Source organism: Antedon mediterranea, chromosome 6, assembly GCF_964355755.1.
Source record: "Antedon mediterranea chromosome 6, ecAntMedi1.1, whole genome shotgun sequence".
Taxonomy (NCBI): Eukaryota; Metazoa; Echinodermata; class Crinoidea; order Comatulida; family Antedonidae; genus Antedon; species Antedon mediterranea.
The window spans coordinates 15,561,090-15,581,283 of record NC_092675.1 but is presented as its reverse complement, the minus strand read 5'-3'; the positions used below and the strand labels follow the sequence as shown (position 1 = coordinate 15,581,283).

The 20,194-nt window shown below is 36.3% G+C and overlaps 5 protein-coding genes across 8 annotated transcripts in view; 1 reads left to right on the top strand and 4 right to left on the bottom strand.

The window, feature by feature from the left end:
* LOC140051483 (nucleotide sugar transporter SLC35D2-like) overlaps positions 1-9,251 on the bottom strand; it is a 41,520-nt gene extending 32,269 nt beyond the window's left edge. For 2 of the 4 annotated variants that reach the window (XM_072096716.1, XM_072096717.1), the window contains exon 1: positions 6,620-6,779. In XM_072096716.1, the coding sequence (XP_071952817.1) occupies positions 6,620-6,744 (125 nt within the window). In that variant the 5' untranslated portion in view covers positions 6,745-6,779. Of the gene's footprint in view, positions 1-6,619; positions 6,780-8,778 lie in introns of those variants that run through there. The other 2 variants (XM_072096718.1, XM_072096719.1) reach the window with 2 other exon arrangements.
* Positions 9,252-10,228: 977 nt separating this feature from the next.
* LOC140052438 (uncharacterized) lies at positions 10,229-11,179 on the bottom strand. Its single transcript, XM_072098050.1, has one exon. The coding sequence runs from the start codon at positions 11,177-11,179 to the stop codon at positions 10,229-10,231; it is 951 nt and encodes a 316-aa protein (XP_071954151.1).
* Positions 11,180-11,197: 18 nt separating this feature from the next.
* On the bottom strand, positions 11,198-11,620 carry LOC140052437 (uncharacterized). The gene has a single exon (XM_072098049.1). The coding sequence runs from the start codon at positions 11,618-11,620 to the stop codon at positions 11,198-11,200; it is 423 nt and encodes a 140-aa protein (XP_071954150.1).
* A 115-nt stretch (positions 11,621-11,735) lies between these two features.
* On the bottom strand, positions 11,736-12,248 carry LOC140052436 (uncharacterized). Its single transcript, XM_072098048.1, has one exon. The coding sequence runs from the start codon at positions 12,246-12,248 to the stop codon at positions 11,736-11,738; it is 513 nt and encodes a 170-aa protein (XP_071954149.1).
* A 6,908-nt stretch (positions 12,249-19,156) lies between these two features.
* Positions 19,157-20,194, top strand: part of LOC140051843 (SET domain-containing protein 9-like) — a 39,192-nt gene continuing 38,154 nt past the window's right edge. The window contains exon 1 of the mRNA XM_072097167.1: positions 19,157-19,330. Within this exon, the coding sequence (XP_071953268.1) occupies positions 19,248-19,330 (83 nt within the window). The 5' untranslated portion in view covers positions 19,157-19,247. The remainder of the gene's footprint in view (positions 19,331-20,194) is intronic.

Genomic DNA, 20,194 nt, shown 5'->3' with positions numbered 1-20,194 from the left:
CATTCTAACAGAAAATTTGGATAAAAGATGATCATAAATACTATTAATTACTAATCTTTTAAATGAAAAACATATCTACCCAACTTATCATTAGACAGTAATGTTATGCAATAATTGATGCCTAATGATTTCATTATACTGTAGGAATTAAAACAAATCCTTTACTGTTTGTAATAATTGTAGGCCTACTTTTGCTTATAATAATGCTAGAAATTATTGTTTACCCCCGAACATTTTGAGAATGCTAGAAGTAATTTACTGTAGTTACCCGTATAAAAGCCTCGGGCATTTATTTATTCAGGGAAGGCGTTTATTTTGTTGGGTGTAATAATGGTAACATGTATAATCAAAATAAATACACCCCAGATATATATATATAAATTCAAATTAATTAATTAAATTTCAGTATATCACCGGGCGGTTTAGAATTAATGTTCTTTGCCTGATTTGTTTATATATATAAAAGTATCTCTTCGGAGATCCCGCCTCGTGAATAAAAATACTGTATGTAAGATGAGGTCGTATCAATTTGATTTCTGGTGCGCGTGCGTACAACTGAGGACTACTGCTGTTCCGCCGTACCACGCCGAGAATGTTAAAGAGTCGCTATCCAATCGAGTTCGAACAATACCATGAAAGCCCCAGTGGTCTAATGGTTAGGACATCTGCATATCAAGCAGGCGGTCCGAGTTCGAGTCTCGGTTGGGGCGACTTTTTCTCATTCTCACAGATTTCCTCATCTTTATCGTTTCAAATTAATTAATTAAATTTCAGTATATCACCGGGCGGTCTAGAATTAATGTTCTTTGCCTGATTTGTTTATATATATAAAAGTATCTCTTCGGAGATCCCGCCTCGTGAATAAAAATACTGTATGTAAGATGAGGTCGTATCAATTTGATCTCTGGTGCGCGTGCGTACAACTGAGGACTAGTGCTGTTCCGCCGTACCACGCCGAGAATGTTAAAGAGTCGCTATCCAATTGAGTTCGAACAATACCATGAAAGCCCCAGTGGTCTAATGGTTAGGACATCTGCATATCAAGCAGGCGGTCCGAGTTCGAGTCTCGGTTGGGGCGACTTTTTCTCATTCTCACAGATTTCCTCATCTTTATCGTTTCAAATTAATTAATTAAATTTCAGTATATCACCGGGCGGTTTAGAATTAATGTTCTTTGCCTGATTTGTTTTTATATAAAAAAAATATATATTATATAATAAGAATAATAACGGGATTAAACCTCATTCTATCCTGGAGGAAGTACAATCATGTAATAAAAGGTATCGGAGACCACAATAATAGACCAAGTCATTGTCATTATTACATAACACTGTTGCATAATAGTTTTGAATGTCAACGACAAAACTTATACATATACACGTCTGTTCCCAGTGTAGATAATAAAACAATATATATTTCTGGAGATTTATTATCAATACCACTAGAAACTTTGACATGTTTTAGGTACTGAATGCATTGACAATAAAAGCATCAGAAGTTTATCATGATAAAATCATACTACAACACTGTACTACAGTACACAAGGGTGTTTTCAGGAAAGCTGGACATATTGTACAATAGTAATGAAACTATGTATTGGCATTTAAAACTATGCAAAAGATTGTTGTCAAATTGTAGTTACAAACAAATAGATGATAGAATGAAGATCCATTATGAGTGCAATCGTGTCAGGATAATGATGTGTCATTGTTTTATATCATTATACTGGCACCTGGAGGTGAAGATCCATTTAATGGAATCTATCACTTTTATTTTAAAAGACAGAAACATTTCGTTAAAAAGCATAAAGAGGAAAACGAATCATGTAAAGTACCTTTTATCAGTTGAGAAACGAAATACAATTATTAATATTAGAGTATTCCTTCAAATAAACGCCACCATTCCCTCAAATAGAACACCATGTGGAATAAACATGCCACATGCATTTACACAATAATTGTATCACGTCAACACATTTCATTAACTACCATAATCTACAATTTACCAAGCTTTTTGACATAATTTTATCACTTTTTGATATTAATTGTGCAGTATTTTTTCCCATCTAGGTGGTATTTATTTGATTATACATGTTACCATATTATACCCCAAATAAAGATGCCTCCTTTCCCCCTAAAAACCATTTTGAACAATAAATGCCAGGGGCGTTTAATCGGATACATATGGCAAGTTACTTCTAGGATTCTGAAAAGAACTGTTGAGCTTAACGTTTCTATCAAAATGTCCTCGGGGACAGCAATAACTAGTACTTGAAATTAAAACAATTTAAAGTATCAGTTATTGCATAACATTACTGTCTAAGGATAAGTTGTGTAGATATGTTTTTTGTTTGAGACATTAGTAAGAGTATTTCTGTTCATCTTTTAACCACATTTTCTATTACAATGAATGTAAATATGTATATTTCGAACAATTTGATACCAAATTTAAGTTTCTACGACCTGTACTTTATGAGATATGAAGATGCCCTGGTATGTGGGTCAAAGGTCAGAAATGGCATTTCTTATCATTTTTGACTAAAATGCCCCATTAGATGGAATATAAATGCATGCCTTCTGAACATTTTGAGACCAAAATTGACTTGCTGCGACCAGTGGTTGCCAAGATAAAAGTACCTTTTTTAGTTGTTCAAATAACCCTTGACCTTGATCCTTTGACCTTTTGTAACATTTTTCAAAATGTGTAACAAATAACAAAACATATATTTCGAACAATTTAAAACCAAATTCAAGTGTCTACGACCAGTAGTTACGGAGATATATACATGCCCTGGGTTGTGGGTCAAAGGTCATAAATGGCATTTCCGGTCATTTTTTACTAAAATGTCCCATTAGACTGAATATAAATGTATACCTTCTGATTAATTTAAGACCAAAATTACCTCGTTGTGACAAGTGGTTGCTGAGATTTAAGGACATATTTATGTTTGGTCTTATGACCTTTCACCTTGACCTTTTGACCTTTCGCCACATTTTCAAAATGTGTAACCAAGCCAAATATGATTGTTTGACCACCCTAAACCAATTTCTGAAGTCAAATTCTCTGGACCTCAAAGTGCATACGAAAGTTGATCTAGCTACTAGAGTATTAGCTTTCCAAAGATACCGGTCACAACAAAATCGGTCCACACATTACGGAGATACGGTCATTTAAATATAGCCTGCCGCGTCGATTTTGCGCCAAATCGCGAAGAAACGACGGCACGCAGCGCGCGAACCGTTGGTCGTATGGCGCTAAAAATAACCCAAAAACCAAATTTGAGCAAATTTGAAGAAAGTAGGGTTTAAAATGTCATTTTTTTTGGGTGATTTGGTATGGAATGACCCAACCCCCAACCTTCTATCTCAGATGGCTTGTGGATGAGACAAAACAGTCTCCAGATTTTCAACAGATTGTCGACGTCCCGCTTCTAAATGTTTGCATATCCCTGCCATGAGTCTCCATTAACAAAAGAAAATACCGTATAAATTTAACAAAATTGAAGAAACAGGTCACCGGTTGTGTAATGACCATTTAAATATAGAATTGACATTACACAAACAAATCTAACAGAATTATATACTATTAATATAACGGGTTAACAATCGAGCACAATTTTCAGAATGTGATGCCTATTGTTCGTTTTACATAGGCCTATTAGCCTTTTGTTAAATCATAATTTGAATACAGTATTATTTTTGATTTATAAAATAAAGTTCCGTATTTTAAGAGCTGAAATTGGTTTTCAGATCGACGCAACGTATAGACGCAAAGTGCGCCGTAATGAAATAACCTTGCGTGTTATCACAAGTGGGGACCGACGTGTTCAACACCGTTTCTGCTTTACGTTCATCATAATGATGTTCTCGATCGTGAGGGGATGCAAAATAGATAGATGAGTATTTTCTTATGTTGCGCGTCGTTCACCAACCACACTGAATATTCCGATACTGATACATTATTTGTCTATTTATGAATACATTAGAAAACATTTTTTAAACTGGCGATTAAGTAAAACAGCAATAGTATACAATGGGCAAAATGTAAAAGTTTAAATACAAACAATACAGGAAAATGAATATCTTATTGTATTTATTCACAAATTTAGATAATAAACAATAGGCAAATATTATAGATAAAAAACACATTTATATAGGCTCTAAAATAAGCCTAAAAAAGCCTATATACCGCCATCCTTTACTTATTACAATTTACTTTTATGTAGTTTATTTCTATACTTATAAACAATTGGCTATGGGTTTAAATTGTAGGCGACGTGTGCTACAAAGAAATTATTCTCTGAGTTGGCTATGGTTTTAAATTGTAAGCTTGCATTCAATTCAATTCTCTGTGCGATGTCCTTCTTGTGCGTCCGTCGCCTTGCAAATAGCGCGATGTGTTTGTTCGTAAAACCATATCACATATTAACTCCATTGGCGAAAACGCGTGAGCTTGTTCATAGATAAAGTCATGATTGTTGATAACATAACAATTAAAATCGAAAATCTTTTTTTAGAATCTGTAAATTCAAGGTGTTATCACGATTTTGTATGATTTTGGTCGGATTTTGTGCACACTACCATTTCGCAGGGTCTTCGCTTTCGAGGTCTTCGGTCTTCGCTTTCGAGGTCTTCGCTTTCGACACACCCGCGGCCGGAGTGCATAACATCGTGCTAAACTGATACGGCAGCCGGAGTTAAGCGCGGCCGGAGTGATCAGTTTCCCTTTGCGATGGGGCGACTTTGCGATGGGGCGACTGTGCCGGGGCTACTTTGTTTGGAGTATGGTCGAAGCGGCCGCCAACCAAAGCGGCCGCCAGTTTAATATCGTCATTTGTATGGAACGCCATGTGCGCTTTAATCTTTGATTGTGATTGTTGATTTAAGTTTGCCTGCCTGCCGATAAATCAATGTATATTTTATTTGTATTTACTATTAACTAATACATAGGCCTCTATCGAAATATATTTTGCCGAATCTTTATATCTCGTTTACATACTATTGGATCCTTATACAGTATTGCAATAATAATTTACGTATACGGTATTGCCGAATCTTTATATCTCGTTTATATACTATTGAATCCTTATACAGTATTGCAATAATAATAATTTACGTACGTTATTGTCGAATCTTTATATCTCATTACATACTATCGAATTTTATAAAGTCTTGCAATAATAATTTACATACGGTATTGCCGAATATTTATATCTCATTTACATTTAACTATCAAATTTTATACAGTGTTGCAATAATAATTTACGTACGGTATTGCCGAATCTTTATATCTCATTTACATTTAACTATCGAATTTTATACAGTATTGCAATAATAATTTACGTACGGTATTGCCGAATATTTATATCTCATTTACATTTAACTATCGAATTTTATACAGTATTGCAATAATAATTTACGTACGGTATTGCCGAATATTTATATCTCGTTTACACTGTACTATCGAATCTTTATACAGTATTGCATTAATAATTTACGTACGGTATTGCCGAATATTTATATCTTGTTTACATACTATCGAATCTTTATACAGTATTGCAATAATAATTTACGTACGGTATTGCCGAATATTTATATCTCATTTACAGGTACTATCGAATCTAGGTTTTTATTATTAGTAATAGGGTGTGTTATACATTTAAGTGTTATTCCATTGTAATACATTGTTTGTGTTTTCAATAAAGCAACATGGGACGCGCACCTAATGTGCAGCAGCACTATTGCTGGCCGTCAGTCGAGTTATTAGCAGAAATTCGCGTAATTAATTACCGTATCAAACAGACACTTTCATCTTATTTTAGTATTTAAAACTCATTTTCAATTGATCAATATTTAAATATCTGAATTAATAAAATAGTGTAGAATATTAAATAAATTGCTGTCATCATGTTATTGTAATTAAATTATGATTGCGAACACTACTAGTTACTTTACTAATTAATTAATATAAAATAACAAATATTTTTAATTATTAATATATTTATATATTTTGATATACTTTATTGATTGGTTTATTTATATATAATTCTTAATAATTGGCTTATTATTATATTATATTAATATAAACACCACAATGTATTTTATAGACTTTATTAAACATATCATTTAGAACAGTTAAAATAAGTAATCATCGATTCGCCATTTCGTTTAAAAGAACGTACGCGTATCACATTCAATCTGTAAAAAAAAGAGAATAAGTTACATAATAATGTAGATTGTTATTTACGTCCGAGGTAAAGAAAACCTGTCGAAACAATGACAATCAAAGATTACAAAACAACGACAATCAAAGCGCACACGGCGTTCCATACAGATTACCATTATTGAACTAGCGGCCGCTTTAGTTGGCGGCCGCTTCGACCGTAATCCCTTTGTTTTGGGGCGACTTTGCGATGGGGCGACTTAGTTTTGGGCGACTTTGCGATGGGGCGACTTGACTGGATCCCCTCTAGCCTACTACAGGTAGGTAGGCCTAGGCCTACTAGCTAGCTATGATACATTGATAGCTAGCTAGGCCTAGCCTACTAGCTAGGCCTAGGCCCTAGGTAGGCCCTAGCCTAGCCTAGCCTAGGCCCTATATATAATTGAATTCAACTAACTTGTAATTGGTAAGGATGTTTTTATTGACAATTACTATGAAAAAAGAACTAGATGCATAGAAAATCGCACTAGCAATAGATAAAAATCGGTTTCCAAACACTTGTGTGGCTCTTTCAACACTCATGCTTGATCGATGGTGGTGGTGGTAGAGAGAACAAGTTAACAACTTAAATTGAATCAGATATGACACTATTATTATTATTCTAGTCGAGAGCAAAGATACTATAGCGCCACGAAGTGACGCTATACGATCTTTGGTCGAGAGGGGGAGGGAGAGGGACGATTTTTTTCCTCCAGTAGGTGGCGCTATACGATCTTTGGTCACAGAGCCACATATAAATTTAGTTTAGTAAATGAGTAAATCTAGCTAACTATGCCAACATACAATGTTTGTTTGCTTCCTTATATCAATACAAATCAATTTTTTTGCTGTTGGCCGAAAAAAAATTGGGATGCTTGGTCAGTACAGGGGCCAAAAGGTCAATATCGTCAAAGTTAACTACTGGCTGTATTGGAAAATTTTTTGTACCAAACTACTCAGAACACCTATATTTCTATTCACTCAAAATGGGAAACTTTTGCCAAAAGTGGACGGAAACCCCTTTTCTGACCACTGGTCAATAAATTAGCCATATGAATATCTCAGCAACCATGGGTCAGAAAGTGATAATTGTGGTCTCAAATTACTCGGAAAGTATATGTTTATACTTTCCTCTAATGTAATAAAAATCATAAAACTGCCAATAAAACGATAATTTTGACCTTTGACATATAGCCGGTAAAAAAATGTTTGGCTTGGAGCACACTTTTCATATCTCAGAAATTGTTGGGAGGATATGGTCGTAGAAGATACACATTTCTATTCACTTTAATGGACAACTTTTGTCAAAAATGATCGTGAATTTATTTTTGACCATTGGTCAAGAAAATATCCATATCAATATCTAAGCAACCACTAGTCAGAAAGTTATAATTTATTCTCAAATTACTCCCAAAATATATATTTATATTTGCTCTAATACAACAGAAATACACACAATTTAAAAAAACACCTTATGACGTTTAAAGATGTATTGTCCCTTGAAACACAAAAAATGAAAAAAAAAATATTCTAAATATAAATTGGCCATATCAAAGTAATATTAAAGTTATTCACTTTAAGTCGAAAATTCGAGGCAAAAACAACAAGTTTACGTAATTAACAGGTAAATTAATTTGATTACATTTCGTCTGGAAAATCGTCACAAGCGAAAGTAAACAAAGATTTCAAACCATTAGTTATGCATTATGCATGATGCTAATTAGGATTGTTTGCAACTCGTCGCGGTTGGGAAGGTGTTTTCACACAGATCGCGAAGAAGTTTTATGATTATGCATACAGAGTAGCCAAACAAGCGCGTTGCATTATGAGATATGTTTTGATCGAAAACTTTGACTGGAAGTCAAAGTTATTTGAACAAAAAAACTTCTGTATTTCGGTTAAATTATTTTTTTTTCGACTAATTTTTGGTGAAAGTTAATTAACTATTATGATACTTCAAAATGACCCACTTTTTTTCGAAATATAAAAAAAAATTTTTTTGTTGAATTAGTCAAAGGGACAATACATCTTTAACCTATAGCTGGTACAAACATGTTTGTGTGGAGCACACTTACATTTTACATAACTAGCAAATGTTGTTTTTGCTTAAATATCAAAATACACTCATATTGATATCACTCTAATGAACAAGTGCAAAAAGACATATCATGACCACTGATGATCAAGAAAATGACCATAAAAATATTTAGCAACCAAGTCACAAAGTTTTGGTCTCAAAATACTAGGAATGAATATGTTTAAAAACGAAATAACAAGTTATGATAAAGTGGACCCTTTCTTCCAGGAATCACATGAAAATTGAAACGCGTTGCCCAAAATAGGCCTACATCATACGGTAGGCTACTCCAGACCCGTAAACTAGTTTTTATAAAAGTGTTTCGATATTCAAACTGATAAAAAACTCGTGAACTCAGATTGACTTGAATAGTGGATATATTGTGTCCCAACTGATTATCTCAAGTATAATATTAAATGTATTATACAAATGTATAATCTAAGCTATTGATAAATAAAATTAAAGTTCAGCTCATGATCAAAGTGTATACTTAAACTTACACTTTTCGACATCCAAAACTCAACTCAAATTACTCAACAGCTTGAACATCGAAATGTTAAATATCACCTAAAAAAAACACAAGAACGTTTATACATGTTAAATCATTCCGTAAAATTGTAAGCTCAAAACTAATAAAAGTAGATCAAATCAAAGTAATAAAATCTCTCCTTATCTTTCTACACTCAGAAACTTCTAACCCCAAAATACCATTAATCAGGGATCAACATTCACGAGCCGAACCCCAACCTCAGCACAATAGAAACTCAAAATGATATCAATCCGCGTTATGTACTTGTGTAGAACATTACTAACATTTTACTCTTACATTAATACACTGATAGAATATAGTTCCAATAATATAATGTTCTTAGGCATCTACAACTAACATGCATTACTAATACATATGCCGTATCATTCAATCCACAACTTAGTTCAACCATAAGCTATAATGTTGATTAAGTAATTAAACATACTAGTAATTTCCTTTCAAACTTTAAGTTTACTAACTAAACTAGCTACTGTATACTGTTACCGTATTTATAGACTATGATTTCGGCATTTAAATCGTTCTAATATAACTAATACTTTTATAATCACGTTTAATACAATAAAATAGATTAACTCATCGATCGTTTCTTAAAATACTCTTAAACAACGGCGTTAATTTACTCAATTATTTCTCTTAATGTTTTCACGTTTTCTCAGAAAAGTATGCAGTCTTCTCACGTGTATTACTGTAAAACCACAACTTTGTAGAGGGCGTTAATTCCTTTCTCTAACGAAACACTCCCCCCACCTTAATACAATTACTAAAATTACATATGTTTATTTTTTGTTTGTTTGTTTTAACTCTCTTCAACAGGTAGTAATAATACCAATCTCTGAATTGCTCTTCTCAATCTTGTTATAGCTCCAGTATTTGTTGTCGATCGTACAATCACGTTGCGCACTCTATCATCATTGCTAACAATTGCTTCTTCAACTACTCCTGTCTTCCATTTACATCGCTTAATTCCTTCTTCTTGTATTAATACTACGTCGCCAACTTTCAAGTTCCTACATTCCGTTCTCCATTTCTTTTTCACAATCAATGACGTAAAATAACATTTGGTCCATTTCTGCCAGAACTCCTCTATCAGACACTGCATGTATCTCATCCTTCTCGCATGACCTCCCCTGTCATTAAATTCCATGGTCCCATAGGTGCCGCTTTATCAGATCTACCCAGCAACAAGTCGTTCGGACAAAGATACGTGCCATCTACCGGACTAGTAGGATGTTGACCTATTGGTCTACTATTTAGCAGATCCAATATTTCAAATAACACGGTCTGTAGCTCCTCAAATGACAACACTTGTTCACCTACTGTATGAAATAGTGCTTTCTTTATGCCTTTAATTAAAGACTCAGTAACCCCATTTTGCCAAGGAGCATCCGGCGTACTATAAATTATGTCCACTTAACATTATACTCCAGCGACGATTTCTTGAGTGTCTCATGCATCGCTGCCAACTGTGACCCACAGTCCGTAAATACTTCTGATGGATATCCTCTTATCGCAGAAAACCTCCTAAATACTTTCTGCACTGCACCCTCACTGTAGTCAACCGCCAAATCGAGATGCACAGCTCTAGTCACTAGACAGTTTAGTATCGCTCCATACGCCTTGCCGTGAGTCCTCTTCTGGACTTCACCTCTTACTCTGAATGGGCCGAACAGATCACACCCTACATAAGTCCACGGGGGTGACGGTTTTAGTTTTTGGATAGGTAGTGATCCCATAATTTGTTCCTGCACTTTCCCTTCAAGGCGTCTGCAGCCCATACACTTGTTTCTTACTGATGATACTATGCGCCTTAATCGGATTATCCAATATTTTGCTCTAACCTTTGCCATAGTAGCGCTCACTCCACTGTGAGATAATTTATGTACCTTCTCGGTATACAACTTAGAAAACGTATGATCTGTTGGAAGTAGAGGTACTAGTTTGTTATTGTAACTGAAATGAACATGGTTCTTGATTCTCTCTCCCACTACCACGATTCCATCGTTGTCTATCATCGGTCCTAAGCTACCATATTTGTTCGTAAATGCTACTGGCGTTTTAATCTTTAAGTCTCTTATCGGACGTTGTACAGTCTTGATCCAATACCGTTCGGCTTCATATATGTCGTTCTCGTTCAGATCTATTCCAGCGGACTTAAAGCTTTTTTGCTTTGCTATGCGCTTAACCATGGCGGTTGTTTTTAACAATTTGTCGAAGCTTCCAAATCTTTTAATGTTAATAGGGCTTTCTATCACTTCCTCTACGTCTGCCACCATGATCACTCCAACTCTTTCTGGTATGTCCGAAACGCTACAACTCTGAGAGATTGGCCATTGCTCTAAAGGATTTCTCATGAATTCTGGCCCCTGGAATCACTGTTTATTCTTTTCTAAACATTTGCTCGTAATACTCCTAGAAATAATATCTGCAATGTTATCTTTGCCGGCAACCCAGAACCAGTCAGTAGAGTCACTAAACTGCTGAATTTCTCCTATCCTGGTCGCAGCGAATGTTTTAAAACCATAGCTCTCTTTCTGTATCATGGATCGGACAATTTCGCTGTCTACTAGGTATAAAACCCTTACAAACGGGATTCTGCTCTCTTCTCTGATTGTTTTTGCTAGTCGCACACTCATTACTGCCGCGCTCAACTCCAACCTGACTATACTTGTTATTCTCACGGGGGCAACTCTACTTTTAGCAGCCATCAAGCGAGATTCGAAGACCCCAAGATTCGTCTCATATCTGATGTAGGCAACTGTCCCCATAGCTTCTTCTGAGGCATCTGAGAACATTATCAACGTAGGGTTTTCGCTTTGTTTGCTTGGTTTTACACTTCGAGGTATTGACACCTTTTCGCAATTTTTAACATCCTTTAGAAAGCTGTGCCATTCGTCTAAGTCTCCCGGCTCAATTTCTTGATCCCAAATCCACCTTCTTTCCCCACAAATTTCTCAGTAGTATCTTTGCTCTTACGATCACCGGAGATAGTAACCCCAATGGATCATATATGGAATTGGCTGCACCTAAGCATTTCCTCTTAGTCAGGCTTCCTACTTCTTCGCAGCACGTTGGTACTGGTACCTTTAGCTTATCGTCTCGGGGGTTCCATTCTAACCCTAAAAATGTGGTAGTGTCCATGTTTACACCTGAGATGGTCCATTCTTTTACATTGAAACTTCCTTTGCTCAGTATAGCGTTGATCTCTTCGGATCTCTCGTAGGCCTTTTCTACGGTCTGTAGATTATCGGCTATATCGTCCATATACACGTTTTCCTGTAGCGTTTGTGCTGCTTCCGGAAACAGTTCTGCCGAAAGCTCTGCTGTCTTTTGTAGTGCTTTTATAGCCATAGTAGCAGATGGTCCATCTCCAAAATTCACCGCTGTGACACAATAAGTGTGAATTGGACGATCTATCTCCATATTCCTCCAAAGAAAGCGATGGGTATGCTGGTCCAACATTGAAATATCAATACTGGGTGGTACATTTTCTTGATATCTCCTACTAAAGCAACTTGTTCTCTTTTAAATCGAAATAAAACGGCCAACAAGTTATTGTTAACGTCTGGTCCTTTGACCCAATATTCGTTCAACACATGGCCCTTATAGTTGGCACTACTGTTAAAAACAATTCATAAAGGTGTACTTTTACTGTCCGGTTTTGCTATTCCGTGATGTGATATGTAGTGAACAGGTCCTTTATAGCTCCTCATCTCACTGTCAGATAACTTACGAGCAACTTTCCGCTCTAACATATCATCCATCTGTACTGTGAAGCATAGCACTCTGCATATTTCTCATTTTTCTGCAATCTCTTTTCGGTTGCTCTCAGTTTCGCTTCCGCAACCGATCGGTTGTCCGGTAAATCTTTAGGATCTCTGATCCATGGATATTTGGCTGTCCATTTACCATCTGAATAACTCAAACCTTCGTCAATAAGATTCAGTTCTCTTTCTTCCTTTAGGGTAAATCGTTTTGACCCAATAGGACAATTGCCACACTTGCAACTTCCGCACTTCGGATTGCAAGCAACTCCCATACTTTCTATATCAAGGAATTGCGAAGAAACCTGTTTTTCTATGTACGTAAGATTGGTTGCGTTAGACTCACTCCGACACACAGGATGTTTACCAAAAACCATTACTCCAAACGTCCCTTCACATAGAGCCAATTTCCCTTCAGTCCGCAGAATGTTCGGAAATAGACTTGCATTGTCTGCTCCTAAGCCTCCTATCAACAATTCTACCGCACCTGTAGGTCTCTCTATCAGATGCTTTTCCACCTTGAAGATGTCAGCTAACTTCTCAGTGTCTTGAGGGAGTCGTCTGTTTGTAATGCGTGGCATCCCAAATACTTCTATTTTAATATATCCATTATACTTCTTCTTTAGCGGCAATGTATAACTGAATGTCTCGATTTGCTCAGTTTCACCGCCAAATTTTGTCACGGAGACTGTCAGCGGCTTTCCTTTCTACTTTAGTTTTTCAGCTACGTCTGCCAATATAACGGATGACGTACTGGCCGTATCAAACATCGCGTTGGCTTTGGTTCCCCCTTTCGTTATCACGCTCTTGGCCATTAAGATTCACGGCGCGTCAGTGCCGGTACTTAACTACAGTAACTAGTCTGTTGCGACGTTGCGGTGTTCTGAGTATTTGAAGCTGGCTCTTTTTTCGGTGGAAAATGAATTAACGGGTGATGCTTCCTACTGCATCCATCGTTTCCACAATTTCCCAACTTACATGTTTTCACTTGATGCCCATGTTTGAGGCATTTGAAACAAACTCTTTTCTGTTTGATGACCTCTCTTCGTTCTTGCATTGACATGGCCTTAAAACCTTTGCAGTCTTGCGTTTGGTGTTTAGCATTGTCATGTAAGATACAAGCAGCAATATCTGTGGGCTTCTCTGTAAATACCGTGTTGACAATGCTGCGTTGCTGTTTTGGTCTCTGATTAGTTTCGTGTAAGCTAGTCATCATATATTTCAAACTTTTGGCTTCTTCTTCTAGGTAGTCCAAAAGAATCTTCAGTTTACCGTCTTTTTCTATTTTATCCTTCGATTGAGGATCATGTATTAGTCTGACCCATCTTCTCTTTTGATCGTCGGGTAACCTACTCTCAATTTCACTTATTACTCTGGTATTGTTCATCTCGTGCTCTATTGCCATCCGCTTCAGATTTCGATGGCATGCTGAAATTAGATCTATGAAATCAACAAATTGTTTCTCTTCTCCTTCCTTTAAAGGATTTTGCTTCAGAATGTCCCCTATGAGCGCATTGACCAGCTTGTGTCTATCGCCATATTTCACGTCTAGTAGGGTCCACATTTGCTCATAATCGTCTTCAGCTGCTTGTACAACTTTATTCACCTCGTTACCTAAACAAGACCGAAGTCTGAAAGGCAACTGCTCTGGATGTGTAGCCTTTTCCACAAATTTCTTAAACCTCGTGTATGTCTTTATGTCCCCATTGAATTTCGGCAACTCCATTCTCTTTAGCTCAATTTTATGTGTTTCGGTTTGTCTCATTCCGTCTTTGGGGTCCTTTTGTACCGCCTCTTCTTGATCTTTTCTATGTTTATAAAAGAGTAGTCTGATCGCGCTATGAACGTCTATCCGTGGTAGCATCCATGCGTCTTCTTCCGCTTCTTTGTCAGCCTCAGTCAGATCTAGTATCTTCTCGTGCGCAATCTTTAAATTTTGGAATGACTCGTCCAACTTTTCATACAAATCTTTTAACAACTCCGGTGGATGATTTGCGTGTACCGATGTTTTCATCTCCTCTGCCTTTGTTTTAAAGCTCCGTTCTCTCCTCCGTCTGTGCCTTTTTGCATCCTCCATCTCTGTGCGTTGACAATCTTGCCAAGTGTTCGAATGTTTCGATATTCAAACTGATAAAAAAACTCGTGAACTCAGACTGACTTGAATAGTGGATTTATTGTGTCCCAACTGATTATCTCAAGTAGGTTGTTCGAACCTATCAATAAAAATACAATACTATACGTAAATCTTAGAACGTTTAACTCAGTGTAACAAATGTATAATCTAAGCTATTGATAATTAAAATTAAAGTTCAGCTCATGATCAAAGTGTATACTTAAACTTACACTTTTCGACATCCAAAACTCAACTCAAATTACTCAACAGCTTGAACATCGAAATGTTATATATCACCTAAAAAAAACACAAGAACGTTTATACATGTTAAATCATTCCGTAAAATTGTAAGCTCAAAACTAATAAAAGTAGATCAAATCAAAGTAATAAAATCTCTCCTTATCTTTCTACACTCAGAAACTTCTAACCCCAAAATACCATTAATCAGAGATCAACATTCACGAGCCGAACCCCAACCTCAGCACAATAGAAACTCAAAATGATATCAATCCGCGTTATGTACTTGTGTAGAACATTACTAACATTTTACTTTTACATTAATACACTGATAGAATATAGTTCCAATAATATAATGTTCTTAGGCATCTACAACTAACATGCATTACTAATACATATGCCGTATCATTCAATCCACAACTTAGTTCAACCATAAGCTATAATGTTGATTAAGTAATTAAACATACTAGTAATTTCCTTCCAAACTTTAAGTTCACTAACTAGCTATACTGTTACCGTATTTATAGACTATGATTTCGGCATTTAAATCGTTCTAATATAACTAATACTTTTATAATCACGTTTAATACAATAAAATAGATTAACTCACCGATCGTTTTTTAAAATACTCTTAAACAACGGCGTTAATTTACTCAATTGTTGTAAGTTTACGATGATGAAGAGGATTGTTTAGCTGTCTTAAGGACTCCTCTTCATAAAATTTGATGTCCATGGCAACAGGGCAGAACCTTTATCAGCGGGTTTAATGATAATATCATTATAGACCGGCAGCCCAGAGACATTTGGTTAGATGGGCTAGGTACCAATATCTGACTATTTAAGTGTGTTGGGGGTCACTTGAAGTCAATGAAAATGGGAGTCTGCCGGGTACCCCCTGCTGCGTCTAGACCCAGGGGACCCCGAAAGGTGCTAAAAAAATCGGCTCAGGTTAGATGAGAGAGATACCACCTAATTTTACCACCATGGGATGCCCATTGGCATCCTTATACCAGTATCACAAACGAAAGACTTTTTGTCTGCTGCAATAGGCCTGCCAGACACCCTAAAGTTAGACTTCAGACCCCCCTTCCCCCAACTAGCCCAGCTTAGATATTGTAGATACCACCAGCAACCAATGTTATATGATTTAGCACATTGTAAGCAATACCAAATGACCTATTACAGACTATCTGTACACTGCCTTGGCCCTGGCAGACCCCTCTAAAGTTCGACTAGAGACCCCATTTACCCCAAGTATAGCCTACCTTAGATATTGTAGATAACACCAGCAGTCAATAAGCACATTGTAAGCAATACCAAATGACATATTACCGACTATCTGTACACTGCTGCCTTGGCCCTGGCAGACCCCTCTAAAGTTCGGCTAGAGACCCCATTTACCCCAAGTATAGCCTACCTTAGATATTGTAGATAACACCAGCATAAAAAAAAACCCAAAACAACATGTTTAATTGAATAAAGTTTAACTTTAATCGAACTATCACAAAACAATTGAAAATATATCACATCAATGACGATGAAATGACCATTTTACCATTCTAAAGGCAGCAGTGTACAGATAGTCGGTAATATGTCATTTGGTATTGCTTACAATGTGCTAAATCATATAACATTGGCTGCTGGTGTTATCTACAATATCTAAGGTATGCTATACTATTGGGGTAAATGGGGTCTCTAGTCGAACTTTAGAGGGGTCTGCCAGGGCCAAAGCAGTGTACAGATAGTCTGTAATAGGTCATTTGGTATTGCTTACAATGTGCTAAATCCTATAACATTGGTTGCTGGTGGTATCTACAATATCTAAGCTGGGCTAGTTGAGGGAAGGGGGGTCTCTAGTCTAACTTTAGGGTGTCTGGGAGGGCCAAGGCAGTGTACAGATAGTCTGTAATAGGTCATTTGGTATTGCTTACAATGTGCTAAATCATATAACATTGGTTGCTGGTGGTATCTACAATATTTAAGCTGGGCTAGTTGGGGGAAGGGGGGTCTGAAGTCTAACTTTAGGGTGTCTGGCACTTGCAGTGCAGCAGACAATTAGTCTGTTGTTATCCATTTAGTGTTGTATGAACACAACTTGTTCATTTGGCATTAATTTTGAGTGGTACCTCACTCATCTATGCTATCCCAATTTTAGGCCCTCCCTCGGGGGGTCTGGCGGGCCTATTGCAGCAGACAAAAAGTCTGTCGTTTGTGATACTGGTATAAGGATGCCAATGGGCATCCCATGGTGTTAAAATTAGGTGGTATCTCTCTCATCTAACCTGAGCCGATTTTTTAGCACCTTTCGGGGTCGCAGCAGGGGGTACCCGGCAGACTCCCATTTTCATTGACTTCAAGTGCCCCCCCCCCCCCCCAACACACTTAAATAGTCAGATATTGGTACCTAGCTCATCTAACCAAATGTCTCTGGGCTGCCGGTCTATTACGCTGACGCAATTTGGCAATGGCCTGCCTCTCTTGTTTTATATATATATATATAATATATATATATAAATTTGAAACGATAAAGATGAAGAAATCTGTGAGAATGAGAAAAAGTCGCCCCAACCGAGACTCGAACTCGAATTGGAAATTGCGGATAAGGTGACCAAATCTGTTTCTGTGTGGTAAAAAAACACTCCATCGATCCTAAGATTGGACCTCATTTGGCACAGGTCATTCCAGTTCCTGGCAGATTTTATTTCCTACCTAAAATCCACAAAGCAGGCAATCCTGGTAGACCCATTATTTCGGGCAATGGTACTGCTACAGAGAAAATTTCTGAATATGTGGATGATTTACTAAGACCATATGTGACTGATCTCCCTTCATACATTCAGGACTCCACGGACTTTATCCCCAAAATTAACCAAATTCAAAATTTACCTAATAATTCTGTTCTGGCTACATTAGAGGTTTCATCGTTGTATACTAATATCCCTCACGAAGAAGGAGCCGACGCATGTATTTTAAATTACATACAAATTCCAGGCAAAACGCCTACTAAAGTTCATTTACGAGAACTGGTCATGCTGATATTTAACCAACAACAATTTTATTTTTGGAAATGACCATTACCTTCAAATTCATGGCACAGCGATGGGCACAAAAATGGCGCCATCTTTTGCAATTAATGTTCTTTGCCTGATTTGTTTATATATATATATATATATATATAAACACATTAGGCAATGAACATTAATTCTAAACCGCCCGGTGATATACTGAAATTTAATTAATTAATTTGAAACGATAAAGATGAGGAAATCTGTGAGAATGAGAAAAAGTCGCCCCATCCAACCGAGACTCGAACTCGGACCGCCTGCTTGATATGCAGATGTCCTAACCATTAGACCACTGGGGCTTTCATTGTATTGTTCAAACTCGATTGGGTATATATATATATTCAATACAATTTGATAAACCAAGAGACAACTAGTAACAATAAACTTAAATATAATAAGAACAACACAAAACGTTTAAAATTAATTAAACTTATTTCCATTGTGGTCCTTTGAATAAAAATAATCAAAACTACCATACACACAAAATACATAAGAAATATAATAATAAACATTACAAATTGGAAATATATTAAAAACACAATTGATAATTCTGTGAATTAAATTATATAGATTGATCTGCTGCTTTTAAAATGTTGAAATAGTAGTTCTTAACGTTACGTTTAAATATCCATAGACTTTGATTCAATCGGATTTCTTGTGGTAGAGCATTCCACATTTTACTTCCACTGTTGTAAGTAAAAGAATTTCTTCCAGAACCAAAGACCCTTGGAACTTCTAATAAATTATTAGAATTTCTTACTGTAATTATTAATTTTAAGGGATAGACTTTTTGTCAAGTAGTCAGGCGCCATGCCATGTAATGCTTTAAACACTTAATTTAGTTTTAGTTGTTGGGCCCTAAATTAACATACGAAAAGATATTAAAATTCAGTGACTTGTTTCTATTTTATATCATTGTGCTCCACTGGCTACAAATTGGGTCCACTTGAGCACAGTGTATTAACATACGAAAATATATTAAAATTAGTGACTTAATTCTATTTTATATCACTGACGTGCTACACCGGTGCTAAGTTTGGTCCACCGATCAGTTACCTTAGCACTATTTCTATTTCGGAAGTATATAAAGGCATAAATGGCGCTCCGTAAAAGTAGCGAGGCTCCTCGTGTTTATGTAGGAGCAGGGAATTGTTATAGGAGCTTGGAAACATCTTATCTTGCGCCGCTCTATACAATCTTTGGTAGGAGGCCTAGTAGGCTAGGCCTAGTTTTTAAATAATTAATGTTGTTCAGAAATGTGTCATCGAAATGGAAATCTTATCGTTACAGGTTTTCACCATGGTTGAAATTTAATATACGTAAAAGGTTGGTACAGTACTGCACTTTCGCTTACTAATCCATGCATCATAGCAAAGAATATATATCACAAGAATGGGCATTAGGCGCAGGAGCCCCGGATAGCGTTACGAAGTCGTTAACTCTGTCAGCCCATGGTCAACCCAACTAATGTGTTTTTCCCAAGGACAACTTATCAATAACTAAACTTTGTCACCACCCATAAGTGTGCTGTTCATTTCCTATTGACCAATGAACACCAATGTAACTGGACCTGAGTTTCTTGCTATTCGACCTTGGGTGCAAATTATACAATTAATTGATGTTAAGGCCACTGACTACTCTTTTCTGTATAGAAACACTGAATTGACTGAATAATAAGAAAACCCTACAATAATTTCTACTACTACTTGATATGGTGTTATACAAGAACTATATTAAAAGAATTGAATGTATGGAGAATGAAAAGTTAAACGTTATAACTTATATGTAAAACATCACTTAGATGATATCTATCAGATATATCATTTTCTAAAAATTGTTTCATTAGTTAGAATAGATCACGAAAAACCAATACCAATACTGATCTGGACTCGGAAATTCAAAATGTAGCAGGCAACGTTTCACCAATGAAAACTTTCAAGACAAACAAAGTATCATAATTATCATGATATCCATTTTTATTTAATAGCGATAAATGGATATAAATATTTCGTCTTTTTTGTTATTTTGTGATGGAAAATATATTGAGTGAACATTGGCACTGAGCTTAAATGTTCCCCGTCCCCTTAATGTCCGCTTTATAGGAGTGTCCCCTCAGTAAGGATTTGCTGTTTTGCCCCTTAATAATAAATTATGATGTCCATCTTATCCTCTCAATTTTAATGTGCTACA